Raw genomic sequence first — 26464 nt, forward strand, 5'->3', positions numbered from 1 at the left:
CAATTTCCCTGTGGTTTCCTCAATAGCAGGCGGCCCTTTTCATATCTCCCAATTAGATGCTTCCTAATCAGAGCTACCTCACCATTATTGAGAAGGAGACAATGACACCCACCTCATGATTGTGCTCCTGAAAGTCTGATACACAAAGACTAAAGCACCGGGCTGCTATGGAGTTTGGGTGTGAAGGGGTGGGCGTAGGTTAGTGTTAAAATCACATGTGGAAATCTTTTGGCTCGCCTTGCGGCCCCAGAAAGCTGCTGGGGAACAATGGCAGCCGCGCGTAGCATCTGTCATGGCACAATATAAAACGATGATCTTGGCATCGAATGGAGAAAAAAAAAAAAAGAGAGAGAGGGAGGGAGGGAGACGGTGGAATGGAGGTTGAAGAAGAAGAGGGCCGGGCAAGAGGTTATTCATTTGCAAATCAGGCCCTGGCGCTCAGCTCTATTTCCAGCTAGCAGTGGGTGCCAGGAGTTAACAAGGTAATCACTTTCAATCCTGCCCTTCAATTGTACATCATACCCTCATCCTGAAAAGAGCCTGTGACTGCTAGAAGGAGGGAAAAAAGCAATCTGGCTGCTGGCTAATGCCACACACCTGAAGACACAATCATCACCACATTTGCACATACAATACAACGGTCGTGCAGAACTAACCATCTATAGACAGCTATTAGAGAACTATTCAAACAATCCCACAAATGAACAACTTTTTTTCCCTCGTAATAATACAACTTTTTTAAAACAAAAAATTGTTACTTATATTATTTTTTTCCTTGTAATTTTTTGATTGTTTTATACCGTCAGTGGAGCCCTAAGATTGCTTCATGGAATTAAGACTGAAATTCAGGTATAAGTAAGAAGTGGGTTCCAAACCTGCGGCAGCGGACCACATCCATAGAGTGGCCCTTTACTTGACATCAAAATTTTGTATTAGTGTGGTCTGGTGTCTTGGCTACTTTATATTAACATTATATATATTGAGGTGAACTTCAGTCCCACCAAAGATGGTCAGAAACGCTTTAGCTTGCTTAAAAGGAAGAGGAGAAACTTTAAAGCAAAAACCTCCAAATAACTGGCAGTGAGCTTGGCACACAGTGAAATGTACGGGGGGGAGGGGTCACTAGAAAGAACACCAACTACAATCACAGTGCAAACCCAAACATGACAGCATAACATGTAACACGTTAATAAACACACAAACTACGACTATGGGGGAATAATAAACAGTAACTACATTGAATATTAACACGTCATTTCAGCGCCGTTTTATAAAACAAGTGCCGCAAGGCATGCTGGGAAGCTGGAAACCAGAAGCACTCAACAACACTTGGTATGAGGAAGTGCAACCAGGTCTATGGCAACAAAGAGTAGGCAAGAGCCTACTAACTTAGATAGGTTACTGAAGAACCGTCCATGTTCTGAAGAAGTGTTCATATTCTGAACTGTTATTAAAAAAGATTGAGAAGATTGGATCAGGTGTACATTTTCGGTGTACGTTCATTGGTCAAGATGTGTCCACACCGAGCAGCGGAGGGTCAGTGTTGCCAACTTGGTGACTTTGTCGCTTAATCTGGCAACATTCCAAACCCTCTTGACGACATATTTTCTCAAAAGTGATTAGCGACAATAGCAGCTTTTTCTAGGGTCGTCGGCGAGCTTTCTGGTATGTGGGGACTTAAAAGTGAAAGCACGTACTGTTTTGCACTTTGTGTTCTTACTCCGCTGGTCTGCCATCCAAAGCAGTCACATTCAAACAAAAAAAAAGGAAGAAACTGGATCAGCCCCTCAAAACTGTGGAACTTGTTTTTTTTTTAATACCAATCTTCAGTAAAAACAACTTACCTGGTTACCATGTTTTAATTTGTGTTTTTGTTGTGTGGTGTTTTGTTGATACCGTGTTGTTAAATAAATCAATTCAAATGATAAACATTTGATATCATGTATTTTTTACATTAGTAATTCATTTTACACAACACACATCATTTGGTAATAAATTAAGACAAACGAATCTGAGGAGCCACTTGGGAGCTGAAAGAGCCGGCTCTTTTTAGTGTACCGAGCCAAAAGATGCGACTCAAAAGAGGCGGACTTTACATCACTAATTGACTGCAGCTGATTGAGTAAAATAATTAGTTTGACAGCACTCATTAGATGCACCAAAACGATAAGAACTGCTCAAATAAATCATTACGGCCCAACATTTCTGACATTTATACATATGATGACTGGATCTGAATTTCTGACTCAAACTGTGCAGTCAGGTTAACATCACATTAATAAATCTGACAGTGTCTTCGATCATATAAAGAAACTTTTCTGAACACAGAGGGTTGCCTTTATGCAAAGGTACAATTTAGTGGTGATCCAAAATCAGGTTTATTTGAACCTGATGGAAAACCATAACATTATTTTGTCGCAAAGTTTGACACCAGACTGCATCATTTTTAACAATACGCTCAGGTGATATTCACGCTTGCATTGACAAAATGAAAAAACAGCAGCATTGAGAATAAAGCTGGAGAGAATGGAAAAGCAGTACATGCAAAATGGTAAGAGAGAAAAACAGAACGCTAAACCTGCTCTAATCCTTTCCTCCTCTCTTTAGCTTGTGTCAGCTGTAACCGGCTGGCCTGAGAGGCAGTTAGTCGCGCTTAGTGCCTCGTCTGCATAATCAATATGACAACCTTATTTTTCTGATGCAAACAGGATTTGTGTTTGTTGACATGTGTGTGTGTGTGTGTGTGTGTGTGTGTGTGTGCGTGCGTGTGTGTGTGTGCGCCCAGTCAGCCTCTGGCCAGCCTCAGTCATGGCGCTCTTTAGCCCTAATTAGATTAGGTGCGATTATCCCAGCTCTACCTTACAAGTGTACAGGCAGGATAAAATGTCCACAAAGGCCAGACTGTCACAGCGACTGGGCTCTGGTCTGCAAGGTTATCGAGGGTCCGGGGAGACGCGCTGCATACATTTGTTATTCATTTCATCTGCACACTGTGCCTTTTTCACTTGTCTTCTTTTCTTGCTACTCTTGCGGTGTCAATGTGACGTAATCACTAGCAGGGGGTAATTCTTTTTTTTCCCCTCTCCCGTCTGTCAGAATACAAAACAACGTGGCCCCGAGCACTTTCAGCCTGGCCTGAAGGGAGAGACGTCAGTGTTCATGCAGTCAAGAAAAGTTAACGCCACAGTTGCAAAAAGACAATATATAAAACTTACTGTATACAATTAGCTGATATGGACTTAAATCAAAGTCGTTTTTCGCAGGAGTTACGTTCAACATTTGCAATAAACTATTAGAATTGTTAGATTAGATTAAGCTTCAGAACGTTGGCATTCTCTCTTCAATTGCCATTGTTCACGAGCAATGGAAGCTAAGCTAAATGCACAATCAAAATGTAAACCCTAAATATACCCCATACTCTTATTAAATGCATTTCAATTATAAAATGTATAGGTACTAATTGAGTCATAATGATGATCAGTAAACAGATGAATCGGAGTCCCGGCATAGCACGTCTCACAGCAACTATATTGCATTCAACGACCACTGCACGAAGTGCGAAACCTCAACGTTTGCCGAAAAAACATTATGAGTGAAGCATAAAGACAAACATGTCAAAATTGTGGACTCTCTTTTAACAGTGATATATGTATGCTGGGCTGCACGGTGGCCTAGTGGTTAGCATATTGGCCACACAGTCAGGAGATCAGAAAGACCTGGGTTTGAATCTCCATTGGGCATCTCTGTGTGGTGTTTACATGTTCTCCCGTGCGTGTGTGGGTTTTCTCCGGGTACTCTGGTTTCCTTCCACATTCCAAAAACATGAATGTTAGGTTAATTGGCGACTCTAAATGGTCCATTGGTATGAATGTGAGCGTGAATGACTGTTTGTCTACATGTGCCCCGCGAATGACTGGCGACCAGCCCAGGGTGTACCCCACCTCTAGCCTGAAGTCAGCTGAGATAGGCTCCAGCATACCAGTGACCCTAATTAGGCGGCATGGAGGATGGATGGATGGATGGACAGACGGACATTTTACCTGTATTATCACGTATTTATAAATTATTACCAACTTATGGTGACAGAGATGCGTTTTTTTTCGGAAAAAAATTGACTATTTTCAAGAGAAAAATACAAATAATTTTTGGCCAAAAATCTGCAAATTTGCAGGGCCATGAATATTGAATCGTGAATACACGAGGATCCGCTGTATTAACAACAATGTAATACCATCATATTTACATATACCACAGAACAAAAAAAATTGCCAAGAAAATGAGTGACAAGCGTAATAATAACTATAGAACCAAACAATTTAACATGGCTTTTCTTTCCAAGCTTTTTAGCCAACAAGTGGTATTTTCTATACATTTATATTTTATACATTTATAGTATGTCCATTCATCCATACATTTTCTTCTGCTTATCCAGATCCGGGTCGCGGGGGAAGCAGTCTCAGTAGGGAAGCCCAGACTTCCCGGTCCCCGGACACCTCTTCTAGTTCCACCAGGAGGACACCAAGGTGTTCCCAGGCCAGCTGTGAGACATAATCACCCCAGCGTGTCCTAGGTTTGCCCCAGGGCCTTCTAGTGGCTGGGCATGCCTGGAACACCTCACCAAGGAGGCGTCCAGGAGGCATGCGGATTAGATGGCCGAGCCACCTCAACTGGCTCCTCTCGATGTGAAGGAGCAGCGGCTCTACCTTTGCCTTCCGGCTCAGCTCTCTCTTCACCACAACGGTCCGGTACAGCGACCGCATTACTGCAGATGCTGCACCGATCTGCCTGTCGAGCTCACGCGCTAACCTTCCCTGACTCGTGAACAAGACCCCGAGATACTTGAACTCCTCAACCTGGGGGAGGACCTCATTATTATTATTATGTTTACATAACTAATAACTATAATTACATAACTCTTCTACAACTGATCTGCTGCACATAAAAAGGTGAAACATGCACCCCTACTGTATTGCCTGTATGATGACTTTTCTCACAAATTCATCACAAGCCCTCAAAGTTTTACCCCATAAATTGGGTTTACTTGACATTTCCCCCACAGCTCAGTGTACTCTACCAAACACCCACTGTACCTTTTGTGCGTTTTGCCGAATAACCACACAATTTGGTGCAGGCCTTTAGGGGACTGACAAGCACGTGTGTAAAATTTGAGCAAAATTTAAAAACATGGCCACCATCAAACAAAACATATTTGCAGCGGCAGGGGCAACTAATAATCCATAAGTCATTGACTGTTTATCTAATGATTATTTGAGGATATCTGTCTTACATGTCTGCTATAGCGTGGTTTCCAAGACATTTGGAGCACAAATGTCATGAACAGTGATATCCTAATTTGATATGTGTGATGCGGCCCGCATCCTCTTTTCCTACATAAGTCTGCCATTGTGAGCTAAAACAAGCATGAGAGAAGACCTGTGACTGTTAACTATGAAAATGAGTGGAGTTAAAGGAGGGAAAGAAAAGTAGACTGTAGTATACATGTATGCAAAGAGAGGATATAAGAGAATAAAAGAGGGGAACAAAGTAATTGGATTGGTTTTGTGTGTGTTTGTGTGGAGGGGGAGGGCTCTTCTATTTGGCCGGGTCTGGTCTCTGTCATCACGCTCCAGGCCTGGCTTCTTTCTGCCCCTGCAGCAGGTCTCAAACACATCAACACACTCATGCACACTCACAACGCTAAATGTGTTGCCGCTATGAATCGCCAGCGGTCCAGGAGCCAGATTTGTCCTCTGCACCCCTCAGTGTGTGCGTGTGTGTGTGTGTGTGTGTGTGTATCGTTTTTTCCCCCTCCATGCAAGTATTTGCATACTCCTTTAACAACTCACTAAATGGTTAACCAGATTACAGAGCGCACTAAGTGGATTGTCACAGCTCGCTATCGCTCACTGGGGGTGTCTCTCTTGTGATTAAAAGTGGCCAGATTCCCCTCTCTCTCCGTCACAAGCAGGCAGACACACATGGACACATTTGGACATAGAGCTGAAACGGGTCATTTGAAGGTAATGGTTGTCTTTATGCTAGAAAGTCTCTCCAAAGACGACAAAAACATTTCAATTTTCACACTTTTCCTCATCCAAAATGACGGGTAGACTAATTATCACATGCTGTTCTCTCATTAAATTCTAAAGTGCTGTGGAACCTCTAAGGCAGAGGTAGGGAACCTATGGCTCGGGAGCCAGATGTGGCTCTCAAACATGTCTTAACACAATAAAAATGTGTTTTAGTTTTTTTGTTGGCTGACCTTTTAAAGTACATTACAGAAATCACATTGTTAAAAATAACGCTCAAAATATAAAACTTTCTTATGCATTTTCGTCCATCCATCCATTTTCTACCACAATGCGGGGTGGCCAGAGCCAGAGCCAGTGCCAGTGCCAGTGCCAGCTGTCCTTCCGATATTTTCCGGGTCAGACACCAAAATTCGATTATCACTGGATAATGCGGTAGCCTACTCGCATCATTGAGATGTCAAGAAGTGAACTTCCCTTCCTTTAATGAAATACATGTAGTAAGCTTGCTAATTCTGTAGAGCCGGCCCTTTTGACGAAGAAGATGTGAAAAGAAAAAGATATGGCGTACGGTGCAAAACCACGCAGCACCAGAAGTCGCATTAATGGTAAGTTTTTTATTTATTATTGGATAGCTTCAGTGTAACAATGTTAATCAAAAGAATAACTTTACAGACTTTAGAGGTCTTGCTTAAAAATGCCCACATGTAGTTGTATTCAAAGTTGAAAAATATTATATGGCTCTCAAAGAAATACATTTTAAAATATGTGGCTTTTATGGCTCTCTTACCCAAAAAGGTTCCTGACCCCTGCTCTAAGGAAACAAAAGAACAGGTCAAACTGTCATCTTTATGAACTGCACAATCAAATATCAGAATTTTTATATTCTTAAACAAAAACAAAAGATAATAGCTAAGTATGAGCATCAACCTTCTTTTGGAATGAGTGTGGCAAAAATGTGCGTCATAAAGCCGTGTTGCAATCGCTCCACTTGCAACTAATAGACAGCCTCAACTGTGCACAGTAGAAATAAACAGACAAACTCAAAATGAGACTTGAAATAATCCACAAAGTCAGGGAAATTTCAGTAGAACAGAAGTGACGGGGGAAGCAAATTCAGCACGGGTTCGAGGTTCCACTGTAATGTGTGTGTAGGACAGAGCCAGCATTGAAAGTAAACATTGTATATAATTCTGTTTTTAAATCATTCTCTCTTATATCACAACTGTATAGCATGCTGTGCTTTTTTAGCCAAAGTCAACACCTGATATGACTGGACAGATTCCCTGCCCGTCATTTTCATTAAAATTATGATTGCCGGTTGTATGATTGCAAGAGAGAACAGCAGTGGTATAGAAGCTGGAAAAATTATCGTAGAAGGCGGTTTCATGTGAGAGACAGCGAGAAGCAAGTCTCGATGCAATGTTCTGCTCATTACTATCATCATGGAAAGCGTACCTAATGACTAAATACAGCCATGGGCCAAGAAACACAATGTAGACTGTGCACTGTGAAAGCAGGCATCATTCCTATTTGACCTCACCCCCACGACAACTTCCCCCTCACACAAATAACAGCTCATTGATTCGAGCCGATGTGAGAACATCCTAACCTTCCGAGGACGCCGTTTGAAGTCTCTCTTACCTCCCAAAGTCCCACTTCCATAACCAGACACAGCCTAGAGTACAACACAACACAAACACACACACACAGCAGTCACATCCATACCACCCATACACACTCTCCCAACAGGCTGAGCAGATGCCGCAGGCTTTGGCTATGTTCACACACACACACACACACACACACACACCCACACACACACGTATACACACTCTTACTTTCTCTGTGTATTACCAACACTAATGAGCTGATAGATGTTCAACAGAGGCAAAAAAAACAGACAATCATTTCCTCAGAGTGGAGCGAGAAGGGAGTAAAAACCAACACAACCTGTGTGTGTGTACCCAGGGTGTTATTTTATTTTCTGTCTGCCTTAAAGCACCACGTCTTCCAGAGGTTAAGGCTGAGAGATAGAGCACTGCAAGCCAAGCTGAGGCCTGCGAGCCCTGATGAGGCCCCGGTGGCGTGTGCTGGGTTTTGTTTGTCGAGGGAAAAATGTGATAATGGGGGAATTTGCTCAACAAAATGAGATGTGGATGAAAGGAGCAACCACTGAATCTAAACGCAATCCCGTTGCAGAGCTGCCCCTCCTCTCTTTTTGCTCCTTGCCATTTTCCAAACGCGACTCGTTCATAGACAAAGACATCAGAAGACACTTTAATGAAATGGAGACGGTCGTTTTGTGTCTGTAACCCTAAGCTCATTATACCAACCTGGGTTTTACACATCTCTCCACGCTGATCCCTGTGCCTGCGCTATCCAAAAGTCAGGCAAATGGCATGACATGGAGGCAGGCGGACCCAGCACAGACGAGGAGTTCACCTTAATTGGGAAGACCTCGATGAATTTAAGGATTGAAGCCACGTCTTACCTACGCAATCTGTAACAAAGAGGTTGAGACTGACAAAAAGAATACTTTTTTTAAGGCGGGTGATGGACACACAGATGGACGATAAACAGACGTGCTTGTGTATCTTGACACTGGTATGTTTACTTCAGTTGAAGTTGGCTCAGTCCGGTACAGTGCATAAGTTGCATTTCCAAAGTCCAAAATTGAAAATGGTATGGGGGAAAAAAATGCATTTTTCCACTGCACACACGGTTCGCAATGAAACTACTCAATGTTGATTTTACCCTGGCAAAAGTATGATGAGTTACTAGTTCTTTCTCGTAATTATTTAGATATGATCCATATGGATGAGGTCAACCAATGCTGTTCTCTATTTGGTAACTGATATGCTACTCCAGTGGTTTTCAATTATTATGTCATGTCCTCCCAGGGGCAGAAATGTTTATGTAATCATCTGTACAAACCACTGTATGAGTTGCTGGCACCAGCATTCTGCATACAATTATCTGACTACAAAATTTGATTTGATACATCTGCAACAACATCACACAATTTTCCAATTATGTGTATGAACTCAATTTGTAACATTTAAACAAGACCGCTCAGTCTGTGTGATTCTCAAAATCCAGAGAAAGTGCAAATGATTCATACACCGGCCTTTCTTCATTTCCTACCATACTCCTGGTAAACCCAAGAGCTATATGTGCTCCATCATATTTACTGGTCTTTTCATTCTGGTCTATTTCCTTTGACGTCACTGTCCTTTTTCTTTTCATTTCTGTCAGAAACTTCTCCATCGCTATTCCTCCATCAGCTCCGTGCACCCGTGTTGCTGTGTGCGACAGTAATCGCTCACCACTTAGTGGTTCGAATTTCGAGGCTTCACTCCATTATGTTTTTTCAAAAATATATTGTATAAACTGCACCCACTAAATTTACAGGAGAAATAGTTTTCGTATATATCCCTCTGCCTGACACCTCATCCCCCAAGGGGGTGCATCCCACTATTTGATAAGCACTGCACTGCAAAACAACAAAATAAATACACATGCTAACATTAACTTCGGGGGTATACGGCGAAAGTGGCTCAACCAAACCAAGGTTTGTGCTCAAGATGCAACTCGACAAAACCTAACATCCGCAATCAAACTTAATTGGTCCCACGACGGTGGTTATCAACTTACTTCGTCAAGTCCGTTTTTCGGCTTTGTGCTAAGTGAGCGTTCACATGAAAGGGGGCGTTTGACGTCATATTATGCTATTTCCGTTGAAAAGTGAAGCGAACACAGCCAGTGTATTTTACAAAAAATGAGTACTTAATTATTATGACGTGTTATGAGGAGTTCCCAAAAAATGATGACTGTTAAAAGCAACACCCGCCGTCAACAGAGCGAGGAAGCACTGCTGACAGAATAATGGTGAGCATGTAATGGGCAAGTTAACACTGATTTATTATACTAACTAACTATAATTTATAATATATTATAAATATCCATCCATCCATCTTCTATGCCGCTTCTCCTCATTCGGGTCGCGAGAGCCTGCTGGAGCCTATCTCAGCTGACTTCGGGCGAGAGGCGGGGTACACCCTGGACTGGTCGCCAGCCAATCGCAGGGTACATATAGACAAACAACCATTCACACTCACATTCATACCTATGGACAATTTAGAGTCGCCAATTATCCTAACATGCATGTTTTTGGAATGTGGGAGGAAACCGGAGTACCCGGAGAAAACCCACGCACGCACGGGGAGAACATGCAAACTCCACACAGAAATGCCCAATGGAGATTTGAACCCAGATCTTCCCAATCTCCTGACTGTGACAGTGTGGCCAACATGCTAACCACTAGACCACCGTGCGGCCCCTATTTTAAATATATATAATAACTTTATATAAAATATATAATAAAATAAATATAATAAAAATATATAATAACTTATTTAAATCTTTAAAGTATGTCTTCTTGTATGTCGTTGTGACCATTAGATGGCAGCGTTGCCATGAGTACTCGCAAGGACTGCAGGTTTACTTCTGCTAATGTTGGCCTAATTGTGAATATTTCATGCTGCATTTTATTCCTGGCACTCGTGTGAACATATCTAGCATGTTCCTTCGTCTGAAAATCTATCTCGCTTATACAGTAGGTGGATAATATCAGCAGAGAATGCTCTTAAAAAAAAAAAAATGTTGGTGCCCCCTCGGGAACCTCGTAGGTTCTCAATAAATGGCGACACCATCTCTGAATTAGTTAAACAGTGAAACAGTGGCACTTTCATAGCGGATTTTAAGCTGAAAGCCTGGACATAACCTGGCTTCCTTCGCTGAACACGCAAGTCCAGCTTTCAACTGAACACAGCTCCCTAACCCACTAAACCCGCTTCACAGAATACCCACTAAGTGTGTCTCCTTAATGTGGCCAACAGCCACATGCTGAGACATAAATACAGCAGACACTCCTCCATTGTTGTTGTTTGTTAGCGTGTCTCGTCTCGTTGCTTTGAACTGGAAAATCAAAACCACCCGAAAAAGAGTAGAGCTGAGATGAGCTGTGCCAAAGGGGGCACAGCGGATCTTTACCATTCAAATATATGGCAGCCTTCCATTAAGGCAGCGACCGCCATGGAACCAGTACCTAATTGGATGGAGTCCTGTGTCACATCAACTTTTTGATCGCTGTGTGAAAGAGGCAATACATGATGTTGCTATCACAATCCCACCTACACCAATCCAACGGTAACACTTGACAGACAGCATCCTTTACATTCATAACCTCACTGTACTTCTCTGCAAAATGATCAAAGTCTGAACAACTGCTGCACTTAATGATAGCTCTTTTAAAATTTGCGATGAAAAGTATTGCACCTTTTGTGACAAACTGCCATCTGTTACTGGAGTCGACACTTGTGCACTTGTTTTGTTTGCAGTTGGGAAGCGGATCACAACAATAGGTGAGGAATGGCAGTATGCTTCTGTCAGCCGAGTGTTTGGGTGCAGGCAAACACTTGTTCATGAAAGGAGCTGAATGCATGCATGTTTTTATACACACGGTTCAAAGAAAGAACTACATACTTGGTCTGTTTTCATGTGGAAAAATACAAAAACTGTGGATATACAGTCATGCACAGTTTTCAAGACACCCACTGTAACTTTGGGGTGTTAAAGTCTAGGTCACAACTGGACCTACAATTTTTTGGCCATGCGATTTTTGGAGTTCCCCAAATCGCTGTTTTTTCTTTTTTTTGTTGTGACCATTAAGGAGTAAGATCTCAACACGCATGGAGAACGTACAAAACATCTGAACGTGCTTTGGTAATTACAAATTTCGTAGGGGGGGGGGTACATGTGGCGCACGACACACATAAAAGTCTGCAAGTGCGCCGTATGAAAAAATTGACATTTTGCCCAAACCTGACACCAGCAAAACGTATGAAATGTAGGTTTGGATTTTTGTTCTTCCTTAATATACAATTTCACTTAAAACTGCATTTTGTGTTCAGTTGTGTTGTCATTGACCACTATTTAAATTTGTTTGATGATCTGGAACATTTAAGTGTGACAAACATGCAAAAAAAAAAAAAAAAAGAAATCAGGAAGGGGGTAAACACTTTTTCACAGCACTGTATATGCTAGCATGTGACCACAACCAATAGGGGGCGCCACATACTGTGTGTAATTTAGACTCATGGTTGCACATGTTTATTATTGGGAAGATTGTTGAGGGTATGCAAATATTTTAAGGAAAATGAAGGATAAAATAATATATATAAATCAATATATAATAAAGTAGCAAAAAATAATCACGCTGTTAATAACAAATAGCATTGCAAACATTGACATGAAAAAGTGTTTGCCCCTTCTTGATTTCTTTTTTTTTTTTTTACATTTGTCACAAATCTTTCAGATCAAACAAATTTAAATATTAATCAATGACAACACAACTGGACACAAAATGCAGTTTTTAAATGAAACTTTTTAAGGGAGAAAAATCCAAACCTACATGGCCCTGTGTGGAAAAAGTGATCGTTCCCCGTTAAAACATAACTGTGGTTTATCACACCTGAGTTCAATTTCTCTAGCCGCACCCAGGCCTGATTACTGCCACACCTGTTCTCAATCTCTGTGGCCTGACGAGACAAAAGTTTAACTTTTTGGAAGGTGTGTGACCCATTACATCTGGCGTAAAAGTAACGGCGCATTTCAGAAAAAGAGCAACATACCAACGGTAAGATATGGTGGTGGTAGTGTGATGGTCAGAGGCTGTTTTGCTGCTTCAGGACCTGGAAGACTTGCTGGGGTTAAATGGAACCATGAATTCTAATGTCTACCAAAAAATCCTGAAGGAGAATGTCAGGCCCTCTGTTCGTGAGCTCAAGCTGAAACCAACTTGGGTTCTGCAGCAGGACAATGATCCAAAACACACCAGCAAATACACCTCTGAATGGCTGAAGACTTTGGATTGGCCTAGTCAAAGTCCTAATCCGAATCCTACTGAGATGCTGTGGCATGACTTTAAACAGGTGCTTCATGCTGGAAAACCCTCCAATGTGGCTGAATTACAACAATTCTGCAAAGATGAGCGAGCCAAAATTGCTCCACAACACTGTAAGAGACTCCTCGCAAGTTATCGCAAACGCTTGACTGCAGTTGTTGCTGCTAGGGGTGGCCCCAACCAGTTATTAGGTGTAGGGGGCAATCACTTAATAATCCCTTGATAATACAAATTTCATTTAAAAACTGCATTTTGTGTTCAATTGTGTTGTCATTGACTAATATTGAAATTTGTTTGATGATCTGAAACATTTAAGTGTGACAAACAAGCAAAAAAAAAAAAGAAATCAGGAAGGGGGCAAACACTTTTTCACACCACTATAAATACTAGAGTAAAAAATTTGACTCAAGTAATTTCTTTCTTTAAATTGAGCAATAATTTATTGGCTAGACCTAATAACACAAGTGCATATCCATATCTATTATAAACCTAAAACCTAGTCTCCCAATAATTTACTGTAAATTGGTAAGAAAAGCAAGCATAATTTGTCACTGTTAAGCGTACATAATATTGTAACCACTCTCCTGTATTTAATAGTGGCAAGTAGAGTTGAAATTCAGGGGTTCGCAGTTAGGCCCATCCCTCCTCCTGCAATAGGCGCACAGGAGCATAGGCGAGTGTCCAGTGACAACATTCAAAAATGCAAATTTAATGCTACCATAATAAACAGCGACTTTGCCGGGAACCTTTGATTAAGTGAAACCACGCAACCAGTCAGACTCCAAAGCCAGGGGAAACAAAACACAAGGCTGACCTTCTGACCCTATACACAATTTTGGGTAAACACACACACGTGCATGCACTCGCACAGTCACAGACACACATCCCTAGAATCACCCACTTACCCTTTGCCATTGGTGAAAAGCAACAAGATCTCTTAACAAGAGCTCGTCGTTTTCAATAAATCTTGCATGAAAACATGCCGCCGGAACACCAAGTTGCATGCTGTCATACTAGAGGAGTGCTAAATGTTTAATGACGACAACACCACACGTGCAACACAGTCGGTTGTCAGGGTGCCGCTCTGAGGGGGCCTCCCTCTTTCATCCTGACAGACTCACTAAAAAGCTCCTATGCTTCCCCGCCATCAATATGCCACTTGCCTCCTACCACCCAGCAAGCAAACCTGGATGTAAATGAGGCTGGAGTACTACTACAGTATGTGTGTGTGTGTGTGTGTGCGTGAGTAAATGATAAGGATCAGGGCGCTTAAAATAAGACCCAACCTCCCCCATCAGCATTAGATCAAGAAGAGGAAGAGAGGAAATGAGGGAGAAGACAAGATGGCAAGGCACAGACAGGATGAACAGATTCTTGTTTTAAAATATTCCTGAAAGCTTTCGCACATCTGTCAGCTGTCTTTCCTGGGCTGAAGGAGCATTTGTCAGGCACCTCATCTCCTGTGGAAGCATCTGAGAGGCATCCATGTCATCCTGCTTTTTGGATGCTGATGACAATATGACAAGAACGAAAGAGTTCGGCCGGCGACATTTTCAGGAGAGTAAAAAAGTTAACCATTCGTTTCTATTCTCACTCTAATTAAACTTATGATGTGATACGTTGAGTTGTGGATGAGAGTCTTAACAGGATATTTGCTAGGGATGCAACTTTTGAGCGCTGGAGATTCACTTTTCAGATTAATTTTGTGGTGCTAAAAGCGCCATTTGGGATGCTGGGTCTTATTTTGGAAGCCAACTAGCAGGGCCACTCTCGGCAATCCTTCCACCAGTTGTGTGAGCAACTGGTATCTGTTGTGTGTCAGAATAGGCAGTTTGAACTGTATTAAAAGGTGGACACACACAAACCTGGGAATAGTTCATGTGTGCATGTGTCTCATATAAAAAGACAAGCAAAAGCGGGGTCAGAGATAAAGCAGCAGATTCCTATCAATGCTGAAGGATATTGAAGCCTTAATAAGAAAATGGATATAGCCGTCTGGCTTAACATTTTTTTTTTTTTTGGTGATAGCTTTATTTGTTTTCCTGATACAGATCAAAGAAAGCCAATATACAATATAATGGTAGCAAATGTATGGACAACTATTCCTTTAAAGGAATGTTGACGCTTGAAAGTAATATGCCTGAAATCAAACCACTTTGAAGTGATGATGAATTATTTTGTTGTGTTTTCAGCACATCGTGTTCATCATATTTGCGGTGTCTGTTAAGTTGCTGAAAAATGGTCTAATTCAAAACGTATACAGTTTAAGCTCAAAATTTCGAAACCCCACATATGTTACAAGTTGGAAATTTCAATTTTGGAGCAAAAACAAACAGGGAGGTTTTTATGTTATATTGTTAATATTACTTATTTTAACACTTTTTAACACTTAACAGTAAATCCTTTCACAACACTTGGACCCTGGAACAAATTATTTAAATTTTTTATAGTTTCCCACAAATTTGTTGCGTGAAAACGTTACAGTTAGTTCCGTAACAAAATGGAAATTCTGTGAATATCAGTGTTAAGTTGTCGAAATCAATGCATTCAACTAAGATATACAGGTAGACCACAATTTCATTTCTAAACGCCTTTGTGTTTCAAAACAAACCACTTCTTCACATTTCTGAGGTAAGGCAGGGGTGAACTTCAGCTCTGCCTGTGGTCATTAAACACAGCAACGGCTACTCCGCTACATATTTGAGAGACTGGGATTTCTTCCTTTCCAAACAGGAGCTCAGGCAAAGCGGTTGCCCTTCACATTAGGTATTAATTATTCCATTCAACAGGGCAGCACATGAAGTGTCTTCAGCACATTTCTACAGTATTTGTACAATATAACAGCTTTACTCTACTGGTCAAAGTGTGGCTAAGATGGCACAGTATCCAACCTTTATGCAATATATATGTATAAGGGAGAAATCACGCACAGCTAATCCCACAAAAATAGTGATTTTAACACTAAAAGTGTAATTGGAGTAGATCAGGGGTCGGGAACATATGGCTCGCAAGCCATATATAGCTCTTTGATGTCTGCCTCTCGTTTCTTAACACTATACATTTGTTTAATGTTGTTTTTTGTTTTGGCTGACATTTTTAAGTAAAACGTTACAGAAATCACAGTGTTAAAAAACTGTTCAAAATATAAAACATTATAATGCATTTTAATGTATCGATCCATTTTCCACCGCAATACGGATGCCAACTATCCTTCCGATATAGTCCGGGTCAGACGCCAAAACACGATTGGAATTGGATAATGTGTTAGTTAGCCTACCGGGTCATTGAGTGGTCAAGCAGTAAACTTCCCACTTAGCTAAATCTGTAGCTAGCGTAAACACTTTTGATGAGAAAATGGTAAAAAGAAAGAAAGATGAGGAATACCGTACATTTCAGCATGAATGGACAGAGGAATTCGCCTTTGTGGAGACAGCAGGTTTGGCGGTGGCAGTTTTGCAGTAATAAAATTTCATTGATGAAACGGTTAAACATAAAGCGGCACACGCCATGCTACATTAGCGTGGACAGTCGGAAGAAGGCATGCAAAGAGCTACTACTACTGTAGTTCCCATTGCATTCGACATCAGGAGGGGCTCTGTCCTCAAATCTGCAGCAAGCAGCTTGGTGAGGTGACGCCGCTGGTCATTCGGGTGGTCAACTTTATTGCTGCCCGAGCAACATCACTGAATGAGGATTTGGAAGGACTTGTACGACAGAAAGCAGAGCTGGCGAGCAAACACAAGTGGATAGAAATGAAAAGACTTCAACCCCGAGAACAGCTGATTGCCAAAACTTGGAATGCACTGCACATAACACACTGCCGTATTGACCATGTTTGGCTTCAACGCCTACATGAAGCTTAACCTCACCACGTATCAACCAGACTACAAAGCCATCAGCAAAACCATGCAGCACCAGAAGTCACATTAATGTAAGAAGTATTTTATATATCGGTTAGTTTCAGTATAACAACATTATTAACTCATTGACTGCCAGCCATGTTCAGAACAGAGAGCTCCACACTGCCAGAGTTTTTGGGCTTGCTAAACTTTCAAGACCCACAGAATATTGGAGTTTTAGGACTACATAAACATTGAAACCATCTAAAGAAACTTTAGACTCTCTTCTTTCATCAGGAAAAAAGTTAGTTTCTATCCTTTTTGGGTCTTTAGATATTGGCGGTAGAACATACGGTAGTTTCCGCAAAAACACCTGATTTTGACCCAAAAAAAGAGAGAAAACAAGCTTTTTCTGCAGAGAAGCAAATTCAAGCAGAGTGACGGTGGGGTCTGCTGGACGTGGGGATGAATCCCTGCTGCTGACCGATCCAGACGGCAGCCACTCGTCAGAAGAATCCAGTTTGGGTTCTGAGTCACTGCTTCCGGTGTCAGCCCACATGGCTCAGCAACGCTAACCACTAGCTTGTTGCTTCGGAAGCCATTGTCAACTGCATTTATGTCTACGTCGCCTACATCACCCTTGTCACCTCACTACTAAAAGCAGATCCACCGCCAGACAAGCTCTGTGACAATATCAGCTGCCTGTATTTTTTGTCTCCGCTCGATTTCTGCATGTGTTTCGCCATTTTCCTCTCTGAACCCACAATCCGTCTTCTTTATAGACAATCTGTCGCTGCCGGTTGGAGGAAAAGAAAACTGTTGCCCCCTACTGGGACAGAAATGCATTACCTACAAGTCAGAAATTCACACACAAGATGACTAAGACTTTGATCTGTTGCTTCCGTGAAAAAAAGCAAAAGACAATAGACGTCTATGGCAGTCAATGTTACTTTGACGTCTTTGGCAGTGAAAGAGTTCAAAAGAATGCGGAGACTTACTATATTCTAAAATATTTGGTCTTGCCTAAGAATGCACACATTTAGTTGTATTCAGTGTTAAAAAATATGATATGTCTCTCACGGAAATGCATTTTCGGAAATGTGGCCTTCATGGCTCTCTTAGCCAAAAAGGTTCCCGACCCCTGGAGTAGATCATTTACTGTGCAACTGTTATTGTATTCTGAGATAAAGGTTATTTTATTGAGGGTTGAAACTAAATGGAGTGTTTTGTGTATTTCTTTAAGCATTTCCATCAACCAAGTCGTTCATATTTATTATAACTTGTGAGCTACAATTGATGTGTGGCTGAACAGATGGTCCGCCAGCATCACTTGATGGCTTCCGCACTTAAGCACAAAAACATCAATTCCCATTCAATCACATTTTAGAATAGCAACACCTTTTCACACCACTGTAGCTGGAATAGAGGCAAAAAACATGCATCGACCCCAAAAACATGGCGGATTAGACTCTAAATAGAAGCCGCGCCTCAATTAATCACCAAGTGTGCCATCCATTTGAAAAAATAAATGCCTCACCTCAAATCATTGACTAATTTGTCCACTCAAAAAAATGGACTTGGTGGTGATAATGAAATACTGTGACGTAACCGCAACATGTACCGCCTGCAAAGCAGACATGGTATCTGTAAAGCCAATGTTGTTTAAGGAGAAAGTGTTGCTTCACATTTTTTATCCTCTTTACAAAATAAAAAAGTGTTGAAGCAGATTCAAGGGTCAAAATGTGTGCCGTGTATGAAAAAGAGGCTGAAATAAACGCGCCCAGTCAATTTTTAAGTTCAGATGTTAGTATTAGGCCAAATTATTTTCATAAAATTGAGCAAAAAAAGAGCATCTTTAATTACTACTATTCCTTTCTTGGACTAACAGGCTCTCATCTTTCAATGGCTTCAGTTGCATTGCAGCATGTGATGGTAGGGAAAAATTAAGGTGTTATTCTCAAGGAGGAGACCTCTAAGATAGTTTGACCTGAAGGAGAGCATCCTTCCACCTTTAGGACATAAACTGGAAAGTCTACAATGCAATTTGGCATTGTCTGTCTGTCACTACGATGCTGTAATTGAGTTGTCTTTCACCCTCGGTGGATGCACTGAAGACACCAGAGATGCTTAAGATCGTGTTATGCACCGAATGCAGGTGGATCAAGGGTGGAAAAAGTTGGGTTGCAGACGTCCAACTTCAACCAAGCTGCTAAAAATGGAACAGAGGAGGTTACAGCTAGTATCTTATCTAGTTACAACTCCTCTATCTTCTCTTACAAGAGGGCACTAGATAAGATTACAAGAAAGGTAAAAGGCGATGTTTGATTGCAGAGGGAAATTGGAGAAGAAAAGCCTGATGGTAAAAGGATGGATGATGCGAGGCTAAGGTTCATATTTAGTCTCTTATAGTCTGCATGTACTCTGTGGAGTGGACATTAGGAGTGAGATTGTGTTTGAGTCCACTGGTGCTTGTACATTGCATGTCGGGGGTTCTATAAATCACTTACCCCTTTTTCTCTGTCTTGTCCTTGCTCTTTTCCCTGCCTCGGTCACGTCCCTTGTCTCTCTCCTTGTCTTTGTCCCGGTCGCGGCCCTTGTGTCGGCTGCGATTGCCCCGCTCTCTGCTGCGGCTGCGGCTCCTACGGCGGCTGTGGCTCCCTCGGCGACTGCGGCTGCCGCTCCTGCTGCGGGAGCGCCGGTGGCGAGAGTGGGACCTAAAAGATGGAGGCTAATTTTAGACATAATGTGTGCAGTCAAACCTTGGTTTTCAACCCACATTTTTGCCCTAGTTTTCATACACCGTCCCAGTTATTGTACAATATTGTGAACAACAAACAAAGTATCCTACGTGTTGGTGACTCACCGTTATTGAGTGAGACGGCTAAATAACTCGCCATGGGGCCAAAGAAGGTTGCGAGTGGCAGAAATTTGATAAAAAAGGTGAGAAACACTATTGAACTCAAGAACTCATCACAAAGTACAAAGATGAGGTCCCCTCCCCTCCTCCCTCTCCGCCGTCTTTACCAATAAAGGTAAGTGATGTTAAATCTTCATTTATCCATTTCTTCCCTCATTCATACTTATTTTGCATTGTCTTCTGCATGTAAAATTGTAATTACTGTCGATGAAATGTATTTTTGTTAATATATTTGGGTGTCTTGAACGGATTCATTGGATTTATAACTGTTGCCTATGGGGGAAAATAGTTTCAGTTTTCCTATCATTCGGTTTTCGCCTTTTGGAACAAATTAATAACAAAAACCAAGGTACCACTGTATCGGAAAGATTTTTCCAGTTATTTCAGGTAGAGACACTTTTAATGCACATGATTTTTGCTCTAACAAATATTATCAGTCCCATGGAGATAGGAAAAAATGGATCTCTGTGTCGTAATCCCCACTTTTGTCAATAGTTTTGACAATAACATATACACTATATAATAAAAACATGACTTCAAACGTGGAAACAGATTAAATCGATTGCAGATAACAGCCCACCTGATGTAATGCTGTCTTCATGGAGTCGTTATAAGAGATAGAGGCCATGTAATTCTTGTGACTGTCACCAAAAGGCTTCCTAAAGCGTGGAAGTTCATCCTTCAATGTTTGCCTCTAATGACACAGTTACATAAAATCAAACACACACACGCACACACACACACAGAGGAGATGGAGCCAATTAGAGGCGGGCTCAGAGGAGGACCCATCCTCGGTATTGATCCCAGGCGCTGACCCTCTGGTCTCAAAAAGATTTACAGTGGAAGATTTACTCTGTTAGTTAAGGCACACAAGCCAAATAGCAGTATACACACAGTGCATGCACAGTGCACGCCAAAGCATGACCTCCACCTCAAACCAAGCCAGAAGCAAAGGAAACATAATCACTTATTAACACTACTTGTCATACTATTCAACCAAACACAATGTGAGCTTGTGTCAGCGTGTACACGCTCGTGTGTGATTCGAACCCCCAGTAGAAATCAGCGGCTGAGATACCGTTATTTTCCATCATCTATCATTTTATTGATTTGTCTATAAAAAAAAAAAAAAAGAGTCAAACCTGCTGTCCACAAGCTTTATTGCTTCCCCCCCACCCCCTTTATTAGTTTGCAGTTCGGGACATCCACAGCTGTCTCTCTGCCGACAGAAAACTAATCACTTTCTTCAGACGCCTGTCACCATCCAAACAGACAACAGTCTGACAACTGTTGCAGTCAATTAGGAGCAGAGGAGACTATCCCCGATCGCTGGAGACTTCTCGCTGTTGGAAAAAGGACGTTGAATTGTGTACTTTTTTTTGTATTAAAGTTCAGGGCTATGTTAAGTCAGTTACTGTCCTCAGTGAAGAAATGTTCAACAAACAATAACAAAGTCTATATTCTCCATTGTAAAAAGTATTGGCTAATTTCATGTGGTAAACAAGACTACAATGAAACAGGGAAGAGAGGGGAAGAAGGGTCTCTTTTTACATAAATCCCCTTTCTACAAAACAGTACACTTCAGTAGGGATGTTTTTGGGATGCTGACAAAAGCAGTGCTACTCAAAACAACCACCAACCAAAGACAACATAAAATGTGCCGAAGCTGGGTATGACTGCTCGTGCACGAGCACCCATACTCAACTTATCATCTGCACATTTTTTTTGATGAGAACCTCAACCTTGCATTGCAGAAATAAACAGAACATCTCAAAAATAATCCACAAAGTCATAGCCGACAATATCTTTGCTCATTCACATACATGAGCTGGCAACATACTGTAGATTAAGGATTACCACACCCGGTACGAGACAAATTAAGATAATAGAGGAAAATGGCCCAAAAAGTCAGGAAAGTTGCATTAATGCAGTGTTGTATACAAAGGTGGGCTGAAAAGCTCATCGGCTGACTAAGAAGGAGTTATGCCACAGCATTGAAACTTGGTATTAGGGGTGTTTCAAGCCAATGTTCCATCCATCCATCCATCCATTTTCTATACCGCTTCTCCTCTTTAGGGTCGCGGGGGCATGCTGGAGCCTATCCCAGCTGACTTCAGGAGACAGGCGGGGTACACCCTGGACTGGTCACCAGCCTCAATTCAATGTTGATATCAGATATCTATCCAATATCAGTAAAAAACAATTATCGGATTATATCGGCCTTCATCAAAAAATCTCTGATATAAGCAGTCCATTCCGTCCTCTGCTACAGCGCTGCTATCCAGTAGTGCCAGGATAGAGCCCATGTGATCACAATGGTATATGCTAACATGCTAACAAAGGAGCATGAGCGATGCACATGTTTGAAAAAGATGTCGCAAGCGAGTACAAAACACGCCGTGCACACATCCCCCACTGTGGCACAGAACCGGGGAAGTTCAACACGACCAACCCCATTGGCGGCACCACAAAACAGCATGAGTATCCTCAAAAGACCACACAGAAGAAAAAACAAACCTCCGACGCCCCAAAACAACCAACACCATCCGAAACATCCACAAAGCATGAGTTTTTCCCACATACCTACTGTTGTTGACTATTGTTGGATTGATATCACGATTGGCCGATACTCAAGGCTGCAAGTATCAGCATCACATCAGAGATGAAAACGCTTTATTGGGACACCTCTACTTGGTTTGCATTAAATTCTACATTTCCTCATACGAACTGCTTGGTTTCCTTTCAGATAAACCCACATTAGACATTTCATGGAAATTGGTCAAATTTGGCACTATGGGGTTATCAACTATCTACAGAAAAGGGTGTTGGCACCCATGCTGGCATGGTTGGCTTTCTATACCACAAGAATCCAAACACTGCACCACTAAAAATATACCACATTTGGTCAAACAAAATTGCATCATGGTCAGCCAATGAACTTTTGAACCCATCTTTGTTTGAATGAAGCCCCAGTGGGGGACAGGTGTGATTGTGCCTTTACTGTGTCCTGTGTCTTACTGAAATGATGTTACAGCGTATAGATATCGGTATCTACTCTACACACCACACATAATAACTTTCCTAATCGTGCACATACAGCATGTCACAAAAGTGAGTACACCCATCACATTTCAGCAAATATTTTATTGTATTTTTTTTCATGTAACAACACTAAAGAAATGATACTTTGATACAAGGTACATTTATTGTCCCCTCAAAATAACTCGACACACAGCCATTAATGTCTAATCTAAACCGCTGGCACTCAACTTCTTTGTGGGACGATGGCGAGGCCTGTTCTAAGTGGAACCTGTATTGTTAAAGTGCTGTATGGTCTCTGGTGCAGGGTGCTGGCAATCTTACAGCCTAGAACACCTTTATGTAGAGCAACATTTCTGATTTCCCGCACATCCTCAAAAAGTTCTTTGCCAAGAAGCGGCATGCTGAACTTACAGTGGCCAGTATAAGCGAGTATGAGAGTGATAACACCAAATTTAACACACCTGCTCCCCACATCTGACACCTTGTAACACTAAACAGTCACAGGACACATGAGGAAAAAATGGCTAATTGGGAACAATTTTTTTACATAAGGGTGTACTAACTTTTGTTGACAGTGGTTGTGTGTTGAGTTATTTTGAGAGGACAGCAAATTTACACGTTTCATTGTTTCTTTAGTGTTGTTCATAAAATGATATAAAATATTTGCAGAAATGTGAGGAGTGTAGTCACTTTTGTGACAAACTGTAAGTCCTCTTCATGGTCTGATTAATTGTATGACCTTTGAATCATTTTGGTTAAGCAAACAGCAGCAGCCCTTCTTTCCTACAAATATATTTGCCTTTGCAAATTGCAGACACGCAAGAGTGAGCACCAACAACATTTTTAATCAAACATCTGATCCAGAGGTAAAAGTATTCATTAAGCGCAGCACATTTGATTGAGTTTGTTTATCAGTGTGTACCAGAGCGACCATTAGGCTGCACAGAGAATCACAGCTAATGGGGAAAAGGGAAAAAAAAACGTTTTGGCATTTTGGGGGTTTGGAATCTCCAGGCGAGATAATTCATCAATGGCGCAAACATAGTTTGGAATGAGCGGCTCTGTGTGCTGACAATGCCTGTGCATGTTTGTAATCAACAGTACATGAGGGGGAAAAAATGGGACAGAACTGCAGTGTTCCAAGCCTTAGTCTTACATTTACAGCCAAGCAAATTGTGGCCAGAAGCAGCAGATGCAATAAACACAATCTCTGTTTCTGTCTCTCTCTCTCTTTCTCCCTGTGAAGAAAACAGCCCACTTCTGGGGTGTGCGGCAAATTAAATTTACTGTAGTTAATAGAGTGAGCCTATGCTGCTAAATGTCAATTTCCTGACCAAGTCCTTCCCCTTGGAGAATGATTAGCTAATTTGAGGCTGGGGATAAATGGGCTAATGCAGGACACACAGATAAACAGCCACAGCCGGACCCCATGCCAAGCCGTGCCTCTGCTTTACATTTTATTGGCCTTATTATCTCCAGGGAAAATAGGTCCCCCTATGGCCTAAACATATTTCATTTCTAATAAAAGGCCCTTGCTAGTTGCCCCCACATATGAGCCCCTGACACATACGCTGTCCCCCTCGCTGTGGCTCGTTGCTCCATTCCTCCGTCATTTTGCCGTCCAGTCCATTAAATCCCAGCTTTGCAATTGGCTGGGACCATTTTGCTGGTGAATTATCAATAGAGTAATTATGCTGCATGTTGGGAGCTGGGCTAACGCTTATCACGCTGACCCACTGGTGCGCGCCGGGATATGATCCCTCACCACGGCCCATTGGGGTAATTATGTGGCCGGGTGTGAAGCTGGATGGTGTGTTACCCTTATCAGTCTGTATGCTATTTGTTATTTTTTTTATTGAAAATTGGACATTAACGGCAGTTACGCGATACGACTCGTGTCAGATACAGGGAGCCTCCGCTGGCATCTGACCCCGGCTGAGTCATTATTCACAATGTACCTTGTACAAACCTTATCATCTTCTACCAATTTCTTGCAACCATATTATTTCTTACTTTCTCCATTTGCTAATCAATCCAGTTTGTACTTTGTTTATCCAGAAACACCAACATAGCTGCCGAATAACAAAGCCTGTGAGGTTTTCATTGCCACCCTGCAAGAAGAGTCGCTGGCCATTAGGGCTCCTAAGGCCCAAGATGAATAGCTATATGATTGTAAGCTTATCCTGTTGCGGTTGACACCAGCGATAATGACCTGTGCGTGACCAGGGTTTTTGTTACCAGCAACAACACTGTGATGAGTGAGGCTAAACGGACTAATGCAATCATCACATCATCGTGTAAAGACACACACTTTATCCAAGAGGAGACTGAGGGCAGGAAAAAATGGACCAGTGCTGCAATATGGAAATTTCTTTCCGTAAATTTTTGAAGTAAACCGAAAAATACACTAGCCAGTACGCTAACCAAGGTTCCACTGTATTTTAAATGTGTTTGGTTAAGTGTGTGACATACATATATATATATATATATATATATATATATATATATATATATATATATATATATATATATATATATACACACATATATACAGTCTATATATATTGAGCTTAAACCTGGATTGTTTGTGAGTGAACAATGACAGAATGGTTTGGAGGGGGAAGTGAGCTCTGTGTCAAATAAACTCCTCCCTCGTTTAACGCCATTAATTGGTTCCAGTACTGACTAGTTAAAACATAAAAAACCTCATCATCTCACATAAAAAACATCAGTCCACCATCCATCCTCACTGTGACGTTTGTCACTGGATTGATATACCAGACAGCCAGTCTAACATAAATCTGACGTACACTCCGACAATACTGCTAGCTTTGGGTACACCACATTGCACTTATGCACAGACTACGGGATCTCTCAAGTGACACAACAGACGACCGCCGCTTTAACAATAGCAATCCGAGCTAACTAGTTAGCCTCCAATTTATTTATTCTAAACTTAAGAATAGGTTTGAAACTGAGTGGGTAAGGAGGGCAAAGTAAGAAGCTAAAAATGTACCAATGCCACACAGAATGGGAGGAAAAATTTTTCTCACTATGTAATGTCGGACTACTTATCTATGGCTGACTTATTGCAGGTAGTGTCTCATCAATGTAACTTACTGATGCCTAGTAGTGACCAGAATACTACATGTGACTTGTCTTTCAGTATTTTTAGACTAATAATAGGCCATACTCAAACATAAAACAGCAATCACAAGGCATTAAAAGACATCAGTAAATGTGTTGTGTTTTTCCTTCAGCTTTTTGAAATACTAGTTGCAACAAATGTCACATTTTGCCTTCTACCTTTGTGAGTGAAGGGTGTTTTAATTTATTAATATTAAAACCGACTGGATGCAGCAGATTCTTATAGCTGCCTAGACGTCGTCAACATTTGAACGTATGAATAGCATCATATCGTGCCTCTACTGGTTTAAGTTTATGAGTAAGTGGGATGTAACAACAAAGAAAGAACAAATAGTCTGCATCTCAGCTATGTGATACAGGTGAAAAAGTGTATTATTAATATGAACTTTGATTGCCTTACATTACAATTTTTTGATTTTTCTTTCATTTTTCTAATATTTACACTTTCTCCTGGTAAATGTTATTTTTGTCATAATATTATGACTTTATTCTAGGGGTGTAATGAGTCTTTTTAATCACGATT

At 41.4% G+C, this 26464-nt stretch overlaps 1 protein-coding gene across 3 annotated transcripts in view; it reads right to left on the reverse strand.

Moving 5' to 3' along the window:
- Positions 1-26464, reverse strand: part of rsrc1 (arginine/serine-rich coiled-coil 1) — a 169436-nt gene that overhangs the window by 117012 nt on the left and 25960 nt on the right. For all 3 annotated transcript variants that reach the window (XM_054795190.1, XM_054795189.1, XM_054795188.1), the window contains exon 4: positions 19343-19549. In XM_054795190.1, the coding sequence (XP_054651165.1) occupies positions 19343-19549 (207 nt within the window). The remainder of the gene's footprint in view (positions 1-19342; positions 19550-26464) is intronic.

Source organism: Dunckerocampus dactyliophorus, chromosome 12 (genome assembly GCF_027744805.1).
Source record: "Dunckerocampus dactyliophorus isolate RoL2022-P2 chromosome 12, RoL_Ddac_1.1, whole genome shotgun sequence".
Taxonomy (NCBI): Eukaryota; Metazoa; Chordata; class Actinopteri; order Syngnathiformes; family Syngnathidae; genus Dunckerocampus; species Dunckerocampus dactyliophorus.